Below are 13,659 nucleotides of genomic sequence, written 5' to 3' on the forward strand. Positions count from 1 at the left end.
TTAATATTTTTATATTCAGCGTTGAGTTGCTCATATCTGCATAATGTGCTTTAAGTGCGTGCGTGCGTGCGTGCGTATGTGCATGGGTGAAACCCAGAACCTTATGTGAGTGTTCTGGAATGCGTGCGAGCATGTGTATGAGCTTTGTATGTGAGTGCGAACGTGTCTCTACATCTTCACAGAATATACATATGTCAAATACTTGCTCATGCTTACATACTAGAGTAATATATCCTGAAAACCTCTTATCGGAGGCGCTTTTGTAGCCTAATGGTTACAGCGTCTGCTAGTCTCGCCGAAGACACGTGCTCGATTCTACACATGGGTACAATGTGTGAAGCCCATTTCTGGTGTCCCCCGCCGTGATGTTGCTGGAATATTGCTAAAAGCGGCTTAAAACCAAATTCAGTCAGTCTTCTCTTGTCATACTATACTGAACAGCAAAGGAACGCAACGTTTTTGTCACGTTTTAAAATAGAAGACATAGACACGAACGGTCACTTTAATGAGATTTCATTGTTGCGAAATGCTTTTCTTCTTTCTCTTGCTCTTCAATATGCATACAGGTCCAAGCAGTGCCCTAACAATACCAGTAGGACCTTCACAATCCACAGTGAGAAAAGAAACAATCAAAATGGCATGTGATGTACATCGTACTGTTTTATTTGATAGCAGTTCTCAAGGGCCGTGAGAATAAGGTGACGAAACACAGTTGACGTAGAGCTGAAACATAAAAAGTGTTACAGTGAGCGATTAAGTATCTGATTATCATGACACAGCGAAAGATAGGTATAGGTCAGCAAAATATAAGAACAATTATGTCCCTATTCGCAAAAACTAATGACCAAGGAGTCGTTGTTCAAAGTCTATGATAAGGCATGGGAGTAGCAGTAAGATCGCTTTGCACTGCGGCACTAAAGCGTTTAGGTCAAGACTATGACAAAGTTTACAGCCACTTGGAATGAGAGTCAGCCACCATTTCAGCAATGACATCTCGGACAAGCCGGACCATCTCTGTTGCCGCATTCGGTGAACAGCAGGATATCGCCGGCATCGTTTTGATTTTGAAATCAAAACTTGCAACAAACGCCATCATGTTACCGGAAGTACACTAAAATCGTAGTGATTTGCGCCACCTATTGGCGAAGACAAGGCCTATTATCGTAAGGATAATGCATTGGAGGACAAGTGGAGATCTTTGAAGTTGGGAGAAACTGTCAAGGAACAGGGATACGGTATAGGAAACGACCTCACACGATTCCAAAGACAAGAGCTCTGTAGACTCGTAATAAACTTGTGCATAAACTGAAAGGAGATAGGAGCGAGAAAACACCAGACAGTTCTGAAGACCGAGGGCAGGCGCTGATCCCTGGAAGCTCACGCAATCTCCGATCTATCTCCAGAACATCAGACAGGGGACAGCCACGATAGGGGTGTGGCCACGGCGAATCGTCTGACAATGACGTTCCGAGTGACAATAATAGTAACTATAATCAACCACTTACTAGCTGTGCTGGTGGTGTAACATTCATACTTTGGAACTCAAGTATTTCAAACAAACTGACTGACAGTGACTTTATTACCTGTATTACATCCTTTCATATTCTTGGTGTAACAGAGACATGGAACAATAATCCTGATGTTAGTTATGTATTTACTGATTATGATTGTGTTTGCAAAGGTGCTGATAAATTAGCATTGTGTGGAAGACTGTCTGATGGTATACTAGTTATGGTACGAAAAACGCTATCACACCACATGAAGTGGTCCAAAGGAAAAGATAACACAATATTTATCTTATTTGATAACTGTTTCTTTGATCTTGATGCTGATGCTGTTGTGAACGTAATGAAACCAATATAAATACCAAAGCATTCAAATTTGTCTGGGAAATAGATAAATTAACGGAATTTAGACACAATCTACTTACTGATGAGATACAGGATTTATTTAAAAAATGAACAAAAGTGTAGATTTCATCTGAGTCTAGCAGCTTCGGATATGAAAAAAAACCCAAGTTAAACCTTTCCCAAGGGAGGTAATAGTAATAGAAATAAATGGTTTGATAGTGAATGTGACTATATGAAAAAGAAACGATGCAAATTATTAAACGCTTTTCGAAAACAGAAAACAACAGAATCCCTCGAGAGCTATCACAGAGCTAGAAATAAGTACACTGAGACCTGTAAACGGAAGAAGAAAGAATATTTTGATCAGAAAAGGATATACTTAGAAACAAATAAAGAGGATTCGAAAATATTCCGGTCAGAATTAAAACAACTTAACCCGAAAAACAACCCCCAAAATACTGTAGGAATTGAAGATTGGTATGCATATTTTGAAAGTCTTTTTTTCAAATCCGGAAATAAACAACGACAATGTTGTAAACAGTGAGACACCAACACACTTTGTAAATACTCACCTAGATTTTGTCTGTGACAGTTTAGATGTCCCCATAGATAGATTCTCAAATAACAAGAGAAAGTATACATAACCCCAAGTGCAAAAAGTCACCAGGGATAGACAATATTCTCCCTGAATTTTTTAAACATTCGTCTGATATATTACTTCCTTACCGTGACATTTTATGTAATGTTATACTAGAAACTGGTTCTTTTCCTCCATCGTGGTCAACTGGTATTATTGTTCCCATACATAAACATAGTGATGTAAACAATCCAAATCTCATCGTGGTATTACTCTCCTTAGCATCTTCGGGAAACTTTTTACATATATCATAAACAAAAGATTGATTAAGTGGGCTGACAAAATGAATAAATTATATGAGGGCCAAGCTGGATTCAGACAGGGCTACATCACAACTGATAATATATACTTCAATCCATTGTCCAAAAATATTTGAATTCAAGAGGTGGAAAGTTCTATTTGTTGATTTTGCTAAGGTATTGATTCTATCAAGAGAATTAAATTATGGGGCCTTTTGCAAACTCATGGACTTGCCAAAAATGAATAAACTTCTATATAGTATATAAGAAAATGTCAAAGAAACTTTTACTTGCTGTTTAGGTGTTAGACAAGGCTGTATTTTAAGCCCGTGTCTGTTTACATTTTTATCAATGAATTAGCTGTGTAAATATGTGATAACTGTAGAAACCCCGACTTAATCCGGTTATTCCTGTTACTCATCGCTGATATTGTCTTATTTTCTAGCACCGTAAAAGGCCTACAGAAACAAATTGATCAAAATGAAATCTATTCTGATTAATGGAATTTGGCAGTTAATAGGAGTATAACAAAGATCATTGTTTTTCACAATGGTGGAAAACTTTCCTAAAGGGAAAAATGGACTTACAAAGGCGAAAAACTAGAAACTACAAACTTAGAAATATCTTGGTGTTTATTTTTCTAACCATCTTTCTCGGACTAACCACACAAAACAGGCATCTGTACAAGCCCTTAAGGTTTTGATAGACATAATTAGAAATATCAACATTTTGGGGGAAATATCATACCAAACATTCCTCAAAAAGTTACTAAGTCCAATGCTACTATATGGATCAGAAATATGGGGTCTGCAAAATTATGAAGCTATAGAAAAAGTTCATTTATATGCATGCAAAAAATACCTCGGCGTGAAATCTAACACATGTAGCACTATGGTGTACGGCGAGTGTGGCAGATTTCCGTTGTGCATATATTCTTTAACAAAGTTATAAAGTACTGGTTACGTTTGTTAAAAATGCCATGTCATAGATTTCCTTAGAAATATTATAATATGATGATGATATATGACAAAGATGGGAAAAGAAATTGGGTGACTAATGTCAGCGAATTTTTATTCAAAACGGGGTATGGTTATGTTTGGAATAATCAAAACGCCCAGCCAGAAAACTATTTCATTACGTCATTGTCCTAAAGAATGAAATACATCTATCAACAAATATGGCTTGAATCAATCTATCTATCCTCGAAATGTCTGTATTATAAACACTGGAAGTCTGAACAATGCAAAGAATATTATTTATCAAAAATCACTGTAAAGAATTCCGTGTGGCTTTATCTCGTTTTCGCTGCTCATTGCTCGAGTTGTTTATTGAAACTGGTCATTATATTAATATTCCTCGTAACCATAGAATTTGCAACCTCTGTAAGGATAATGTTGTAGAGGACGAATACCATTTTCTTTTCATATGTGTCGTCTGTGGAAACCTTAGACAGAAATATATAGCATCCTACTATCGCGCTCATCCAAATGAAATAAAAATGACTATGTTATTAACAAATGAAGACACTATTGACTTACAGTACCTATCAATGTATATCTATTTTGCATTTATACACAGAAAATCTACTTTAAACTTGTAATTTGTACATTCCACACGTGCTTTTCTGGAGCTCAGTTGTAAATGCCGTGTATATATGTATACATGTAATATAGGCCTGTGGTCTTCTAAGTACCGAATAAAGTTTGATTGATTGAATAATGCGTCGAGCGTTCGCTTGTCGCGCCGAAGACCTGAGTTTGATTCCCCGTGTGGATGCAATGTGTGAAGCCCGTTTCTCGTGTTACCTGCCAAAGACTGACTGAGACAGCGGAAGACAGACTGAAACTGTGGAAGACAGACTGATATTACAGAGACTGTGGAAGACACCAGAAATGGGCTTAACACATTGTAGCCATGTGGGGAATCGAACACCCGTCGTCGGCGTCATCAAGGTTTTAACCGCAAGCCATTTCCAAAGCCATTCTAGTGTTAAGAAAAGAATGCACATTGACGAACACCTTCAGTTTCAATAGAATGGAAAGTCTCAAGTCCAGGATTTCGACTGTGTTATCATATTTCACAATTTCAGTGACATGTGTGTGCGCTGACTGGCGAAAACAGAATGGCAGACAGGTGTCTGGGAAAATGTATGACATGATGCATCAATGAAACCATACTGTCACGTGACTTACGTTCGTCAAGAAAGACTGGAACTCTGCGATCGAGACTCGCCCGTTTCCTTCAAAACACACAAAAAACACAAAACAAGTAAACGCTTTATAGCGAAGGGAGACAACATGCATAATTTATTCCAGGAGAGTCGAGACAAGGATTTCCACGTTTGCTGAAAATGTCAGCAAGCTTTTTGCCTCAAAAGGAATATGAGCTTGTATGAATAAAAATTTCCGAACTTAAGTGGATATGAAGCCAAATTTCTTTATAAACTGACATCTGATTGGTTCGATAAATCAAGTCATTAATTTTGCTTTGGCGGTTCAGCTTGCGGAACGTACAACGTGACCCTCCAAGGAGTATCAAATTGGATGAAAAAGACTGACAGCTAGTGTTTTTAATGGAGAAAAATGAAATAAAAAGGAGGCCAGGACTTTCTTCTTTTTCAGGAAAATGTTGTATTATAAACTTGCCTCACATTCTAGACTAGTTACACATTCTGGACCTGGTGCAAATTATGGACTGGCCAAACATTCTAGACTTGCCTCACATTCTGGACTTGCCACATATTCTGGACTTGGCGCACATTCTAGATTTGCCACACACTTTGGACTTGGCGCACATAGTGGACTGGCCACACACTTTGGACTTGCCAGATATTCTGGACTTGCCACACATTTTGGACTTTCCACACATTCTGGACTTGGCGCACATTCTAGAGTTGCCACACATTCTGAACTTGCCGCACATCGTGGTCTGGCCACACATTCTAGCGACACTAGCGACACATTTAGTTACACTGAGTACATTTGTTTCAGATTCTATTCTTCTTGGTTACCATCTGAAGATATTGCACACGTTTGTAGACACCCCAACAGCCATCATTAAATAGCTGAATTATTTTTACCAGACGCTGTAAGTGAGTTTAGTTTAGTATTATTCCAGTTGTATGGTGGCGGTCTGTAAGTAATCGAATCTGAACCAGACAATCCAGTGACCTACGGCATGAACATCCATATACTCAACTGGGAATGGATGACACGTGTCAACCAAGTCGGCGATCCCGTTAATTGTCTCTTACAGCAAGCATGGATTACTGGAGATCAAGTTTAACCCGGATGCTGTAGCCAAAAGGTGTCGAAAATGGACCACCCACCGTCAGTATCAGCTCCTTTAACAAAATTGACGATGTCGATGGCGGTCAGTTTGTGGTCGTCGTTGGAGTCGAAGTGGTGGAAGAGGTAGCCGGCAAAGTCAGGTGCGTCATGGTACTGCTGATGCCATTGTTTTACAAACTCATCTTCGCTGACATCGCCGCTGTCTGAAACAACATGGTGACGTTGTACAAAGCGATTTTAGTACTGTGATCGGAACTCTCATATTTACCATTCACCTGTGACAGCCATAATGCCAGAGATTGTTTCGTTCAGCAACACCAGGGGCCAGGGCCTAGACTTTCGAAGCAGTAAGATATAATTGTCGGAAGTCAATGTTTTTGTATGGCACAAACGGCGGCCTATAATACCCAACAATACTTAACAACGACTTACGACTGTCGTAGTGCTTGGATCGCCTTAAGAAAAAGGACCTAGGCTTTCGAAACTGTCTTAGAGGTAAGATAGTCATAAAAGTCAGACATTAACATTAGACGATCGCCTTACGAAAAGGAACTAGACTGTCTTAGAGGTAAGATGGTCATAAAAGTCAGACATTAACTATCTTAGCACAAAGAGAGCATCGAAAATCTAAGTACTAGGATTTGGATCGCGATCGCATTGTGAAATGGGGTCTTGGATCAAGCTTTTCTAAGCTCTCTCAGCGCTAAGTTAGTTAATGTATGACATTTCCAACTATCTTAGCTCTAAGGGAGCTTCGCAATCATAATTCATGTTCAGACTGATCCACAACTGGTTCGATGGTGGAGAAGGAATTCGATGTGACGTCATCCATTGCTCATCAAAGATGAACTGAAAGGGATTCAGGGAAGCCCTTCTTCCCCTTGGATTACTGAAGATCATTTCTAACCTGGGCCCAGAGTTGATGATGAACTCCACCAGCCTGACTGTGCCAGGATCACACGAACCCTCGCCGCCGCATTATTGATCTTAATTTGTAAATGACAATGACGACAATATCTTACTGTCCTGGTCATACTTCTGGACAAACTCCTTCTCGACCTCCGTCTGCTCCACGATGCCGTCGCCGTCTTTCTCCATGTCGGCGATGATGTTGACGATGACCTGGTCCGCCTGCAGCTGCTGGTGGTTGTTGTGGACGCAGGAGTGGTTGTGTTGAGGGCCGTGGTCGTGGTCGTGACCGTGGCCTTGTCCCTGGCTGAGGACAGGTGAGAATGAGACATCTCTCAGAATTATACCACTAATATAGTGCGCTGGGAGTGAAGGTTGGTTTTAATCCAGTCCTTGTTTACCACTTTGGTGAAATAAAGAATCATAAGGTTTGATGCGGACAATCTACAATCTTAGTCAGGTCAAATCTGTGAAATGAATCCAAGTTTAGCAAATCATGCCTAGCTAAGGAACGCAACTGCTGAGTGAGAAATAAACAGGACTTACGCGAAAAACGAACAGATGAATGTATCCACCGGGTTAAGCATCAACAAGAAACAACATAAACATAGTATAGTTGGTATTTGGTTGGTTTTAACAGGACGACTGATATATACTAGCAGAATAAAGTAACTTTGCATTATTTGATGCAGGTATGGGAGCATTTTAATGCAAAAAATAATAACTTGACGTGTTTAACTTTGACAGGATAAGATCGAAATCTGTATGATCTGACAATATGCATCGTGACATTATCTTGAGAGCATGTGGTGTCAAAAGTCAGTTCACAAAGTCAGCATCGTGTGCCCACTATTGGCGTTGATGCACGACGTGTAGACGACACTAAGCGATTGAAGAAAACCTGGGGAGTGATGCTCCAAGTCTGAACCAACGGTTGTTCCAATTCAGCTACCGTCAACAGCTTCTGATTCTGAGTTTGACGTAAACGTCTCTCCTTTATCTTGCTGAAGCTTGACGTTACGTCTCCGTCTTGGAATGCACATAGGGCCCAATAATGCCACCTGTGTATCGCAGTCAGATTGCCACTGACAACAGGTTGGGTCAGACCGTGAGATGTGATTTCAACCCATACCATAAAGCTTTCGTCACCAAGCTATCGGCGCTGCTCAACACACGCGTGAGCACACCCTTTCAGCATCGCCTTCTGTACGTCCTTTGTCCTGCCGTCTGAACTGTCAAAAAGAAACAGCGACTCGTCAATGATCAAAACACTTAATCCTGTGTTATGTGCCAAAAATGTTGTCTGGACCAGGCAAGAAGTGCCTGTCGGTGATGTTGGAACAAAATTGGACGTCAGGGCCGGATGCTGTGCTCCCTAATCGTTTCTGATTGGACGTAGGCCGGGATGGTGCGAGCAGTCAAACTAGCACTCTGGAATCGATTCCTTAGATGGGTCAGCCGCATGTAGCTGTGTTACTGACTTGACATTTAGCATGGAGACAGATCTGCCGTGTTGCCACATTCTCAGGCCACTAAAATTGTGGGCCGTTCCAGTCAACAACATATCCACGGCGCGGAGACGCAGATTTTCTATAAACCATGGCATGGCATACACGAAGTTCAGGTTGAAATTAATATGTTATCCACAAAATTCAAACGTCAGAGAATAATCAATCGTTCTCTAATTTTCAATATCACGTGTGTAAACTTGAGGTGTCAAAAAGCATGCAAAAAGGGAATAAGTTCATTGTGCACAACCTGCACATGCCTCGCGCGGTAAGTGACATAAAATTCCTCGCAAAGTGCTTTTTTCCATGTTTATTTAGGATTATTTTTAGAACTTTTCAAATAACGTTTAGTTTATGCAATTTTGGTATGCGCAGTTACCTTTTCCCGTTAGTATATTTCATGACGTGACTTAAAGTTCTGTATCAAAATCTTCACAATGCTGTCAGTTAGGGATGCCTAAAAAGACCGATAATCGGAAATATAGTCGATAGGAATCGTTAACGATTATCGATGTGAAATGTGTTGATTTATTACATGTTTTACTTAAAGACACTTCTCCGACATCTATCGATACCGATCGCTCTTAATGATGTATGAACATCGACAGCCAGTCCTACTCTCAATACAGCAGTGTGTTCATTAACGTTAAAGCATGGTCGGTTGGCCATAAAAGCTAAACACTGAGGCTAACCTTTGGTACCGCAGGTGAAACAAACATATATCGTAATACGACGCAGTACTGACAGACAGTGGACACAAATTTAGAATGCTTTGTGTCAGTCGAGACTTGACCCTCGCACAGCGGCTAACCAAGTGGACTGACGATCGCCTTTGAGGTCCTGCGTGGTCGTTTCTAGGGTCACCTGAGTGAGTTAGTTTAGTTTTACGCCGCAGTCAGCAATATTTCAGCTATAATATTATGGCTTTGAAAATAATCTAAACCACACAATCAAGTGATCAAGAACATGAGCATCGATCTGTGCAATTGGGAGCTGATGACATGAACCAGCAGAAACTCGATCCCAACACTTTTACGACAAGCATGGATTGCTGAAGGCCAATATTCTAACCTGGACATTCACGGATGTGTGGACATCTACCAGATAACAAATAACGCGTTGTTGACCTACTCATACACCGTATACTCCTTATCCCAACGTTAAGTATCAAGTATAACAGTGAAATGTTTTTGAAACTGTTCTGTGAATGATCGCAGTAACCGAGGCTACCAGTCAGTTTCTGGATGTAGTGCAAGAGGAGGCAGCTGAAAGATTTGAAGTCGTAGCCTCCCCAGTACTGATTTTGTTTCATACTCTTTTCAGTTAGTATGATGTCCTGGGCTCATGAAAAGGCCTGTAATACTCTCAGATTGTGGTATCAGTTTTTCTTTGCACAGGCCATTTTATGTGATGGAGGTCGTTGAGCATTTTCATGACATTTGGTTTGCTCAAAGTTATTCATATGTTTACTACTATCAATCTGATCACTTTCATTTTGACTTTCGTGTAAAGGATGTAGAAATTATTTGACATACTTTTGTTTTTGAAAAAAATCAAAATGGTCACCATTTTAGCCACCATCTTGAATTATTGTATGATGCCTTCTCACCACTCCAATTTTAAACACAATTGAACACCGAATGTTTCCATTTACATCCAAAGTTGATACTTTTGATGTTTTTTCACACTTGCCTCTTCTAGAGTGGTGGCTTGGGCACAAAACAAGCAATTCCGTATGGTCATGTCGTGGTAAAATAATGTTTTACAGCTTATTCTTTGAGACAGGGGAATTTAGCGATTCTCAGACTTTTCATGGATATGTGTGGTGGTGATTTATTTATTGAAACTTAACATTATTCTTGTAACTAAAACCAGACGTTTTTGTTACCTGTTTACTTCTAGAGTGACGACATGTTATGTGGAATTGTTTCATATTAACCAGAGTTCAAAATGGCTGCCAAGATGGCCGCCATTGTAATTGTTTTACTTATATGTAGAAGAGGACTAAGTTTTGCACTGGTATATTAAACAGACAATTCATTTGGTGTCACATGTTGAACCGTATAACACAGTATATCAAAACATTTCAGTGGCATGGTTAATGAAAGATTCACATTCCTAAAATATTTGATGAAATAGCATTATCCAAAGTGTTAGAAAACTATGCTTCATGGCCGATAACTGCGTCTACGCTCTTGTTGTAGCTATCTAAAGTGATCTGTCAGATACCTCCTAATCATTTTTGATACATTCAGAAGATTACAATTAACTCTCCTCTTCAGTTTCTTTTATATCACATGCGTTACATCATGTCAGAATTAGAGTCATGTACAAGTCAAAGCTGTTCGGGCACCAATCACCTCCATACAAAAAGACATGTCTGTGTGCACAATAGATCAGCCTGTCTGTATTGACATAGATCTCTCTGCTGGCATACTGACTTTTACTCGATGTCACTTCAACCAATCCATGGGGAGCACAATCTCTCGACATCAGAACATCAGAAAAGGGATGACCTGACCATCACAAATGCTCCAACCATGGTCAACCGGTGAAGGTATATGATTGGCTGCAGATACTGTTTCCAAACATGCACTTGGTAGTTTACTTGCTCAATGTGATATTTTAGACTCAATATCCCGTGTTATGACTGAGTACTGCGTTCATCGTGCTTTGGGATCCGCGAAGGATCCGCGATGGCCTTCAGTACATGTCATCTGATCCCATTTGCTTGAATTAGTGCTGTTGATCACTGGATGGTCTTGTTCCGAAGCGATCATTTATAGAGCGCCGCCAAACAGCTGTAATATTGCTGAGTGGGGCATAAAAACTCAATTCACTCACACACTATCATGCTTTGGTGAATATGCATACTATGGAGTTTACATAATAAGGGGCAAAGACAGGACATATTCAAGAGTTGCCACAGATTCCTTATGATACCATTTTCTGATATAAGGACCGATGAAGATCCCGGTTAGAATTGGTCTTTGGCAGCCCATAACTTGTTACAAGAGGATCGGGCCAGGCTCGCCGACTTGGTTGACACAGGTTGTCATGTCTCAACTGTTTGGATGGACTCGATTATTCATACACAGCTGCTACACAGCTAGAATAGGACAGAGGGTGGCATGACACAAACAAACACTGCAATGAGATACTGTAGTTTGTAGCACCATCACATAACATGCTTCTCGTCAGATGTGGTCACCCTTCTCACTCACCCGTAAACTGCCACAGATCCGATTAAAACAAGGAATGCTATCATGGTGCTGAAAGTCAAATAAAACAGTTTTAATTGTAACAATAGCGTCTTTAGGTGTGGTAGCAATTTTTTGGACAGAAATAAAACTGCTTTGGAAGAGTTCAGCAGCGCCCTGCAGATAAGATAGGGGATAGGCCCCGTTTCACAAAGCTCTCGTAAGCCTAAGATCTCGTAAGTTTTCTCGTAACATTCGTACCTACTACACTGTAACTGTTGATTTGCAATAGTCGTGGAGCTATCAGAGCTTTGTGAAACGGGGTCCGGGTCTCGCATGGCTAAACTGTCATAACTTTCCTCGTAGTATTCGTACCGTATTTACTGTAACATAGGAAGTAAGGATGCTACGAGAGTAGTTACGAGATCTTGGGCTTACGAAACTAAGCTGTTAACTTTTACTGTAAGTTTTGTGAATGGGTTTAAGACGTTCGAAGGGCTACGACTGTTTCGAGAATAGGGAGTCTGGTGAACCAGGATTACTAGGTCTGGCTTGAGCATCTTGTGTCGCAGGTGTTTGGTACCACTACCCTGCTAGAGTATGGAGGTTACGAATGTCGCAGTGGTAAGACCGCTTTGTGCAAGTGGGTCCTGATGGTAATAAACTCATAGCAAATCCTGTACCTAGATTTTCGAAGCTGTCTTCGAGCTAAGATAGTCGTAAGTTAAAACAGCCATATTAACAATAGGACAACTTCGAAAGTCTAGGTCCAGGGCCCTGTTTCACAAAGCTCTCGTAAGCCTAAGATCTCGTAACTTTTCTGGTAGCATCCGTAGCTCCTGTGTTACAGTATAGGAGGCACAATGGCTACGAGAAAACTTACGAGATCGTAGGCTTACGAGAGCTTTGTGAAACGGGGCCCAGGTAGATAGGTAGAACCACGAATTGATACAACTCTGGGTCTTTACCTTGACGAGAATACAGCTGGTATTCCACAACGTTGTCCGGCTGTGAGTGAATTCAATATGCCGATTTCACTGCATATAAGCTGTAAATTGTGTCATATGTTTCAGAGGAGTGTCACTTTATAAAATGTAATGCGTGACGTTGTACATCTGTGCCTTCACAGATTGGTCAGTGTCATGACATATCAGGTTGACGTCAGTCCTTCAGAAGATAGTATATTGGGATGGACTCTGTGTGAGACACTGATGACAAAGGTGAGCAATATTGCAGATTACAGATCAGACGGTTATCCTGTTCTAAAGATGACGCACATGTTTGACCTTTGACCTCCTCACCACCTTATTGTCCGTTTGGCTCACCTACATGGTCCGAATCGCAATCTAGCTCTAAAACTAATAAACGTACCCAATGTAACGATGATCACAATCAAAACATCATAGCAACTTTGTGAGGTGACTTTTTGTCCTAAAAATAAAATGTTCTTTAAGAAACTATCATTAAAATACTGACACACCTCACTGTTTGCCACGAGGGAGGAGTGCAGAGAAAGGGACAGCCAGGTGATCGAGAAACACGTGCACAATTGCCGAGAAAGTCCCCTTCTCTGCACTTCTCCTTCGTAACAGTTACTGAACTGGGTCAATATTTCAACGATAGATTGCTAAACAACTTGTTTGTTTTTAGGAAAACATTCTGCAAAAACGTCACAGAGTTGGTATGATGTTTTGATTGTGATCAGCGTTTCACTGAGCATTGTATGTTTATTAGCTGTCGAGTTAAATTGTTATTCATCGGTCCGCTTTTGAGCCAAACGGACAACAGTGCATTCGTTCTATGTTCTGCATCAGTGGGGCGCTAAGGTGACCTAGTGATTAAAGCATTCGCTCGTCCTGAGTTCGATTCCCATCATGAGTACAATGTGTGAAACCCATTTCTGATGTCGTCGTTGTATTGTTGCAGGGGGTCTTTCTAAACGCAGCGTAAAGTCATATTCACTCATTAAGTAATATACAGATACTCTTGTGGAAGTCTAGAGTTATACACTACTTGGAATATCTGT

At 40.5% G+C, this 13,659-nt stretch overlaps 1 protein-coding gene across 1 annotated transcript; it reads right to left on the minus strand.

The window, feature by feature from the left end:
• Window positions 1-635: 635 nt before the first annotated feature.
• On the minus strand, window positions 636-12,765 carry LOC137255343 (uncharacterized). Its single transcript, XM_067792792.1, has 6 exons — window positions 12,602-12,765; window positions 11,658-11,705; window positions 7,039-7,232; window positions 6,055-6,219; window positions 4,919-4,965; window positions 636-723 (listed from the first exon to the last, which is right to left on the minus strand). Exons 2-6 carry the CDS (start codon window positions 11,699-11,701, stop codon window positions 679-681), a joined length of 495 nt encoding a protein of 164 aa, XP_067648893.1. The 5' UTR covers window positions 11,702-11,705; window positions 12,602-12,765; the 3' UTR covers window positions 636-678.
• Between the last annotated feature and the right edge of the window lie 894 nt (window positions 12,766-13,659).

This window comes from Haliotis asinina, chromosome 1 (assembly GCF_037392515.1).
Source record: "Haliotis asinina isolate JCU_RB_2024 chromosome 1, JCU_Hal_asi_v2, whole genome shotgun sequence".
NCBI classification, from domain to species: domain Eukaryota; kingdom Metazoa; phylum Mollusca; class Gastropoda; order Lepetellida; family Haliotidae; genus Haliotis; species Haliotis asinina.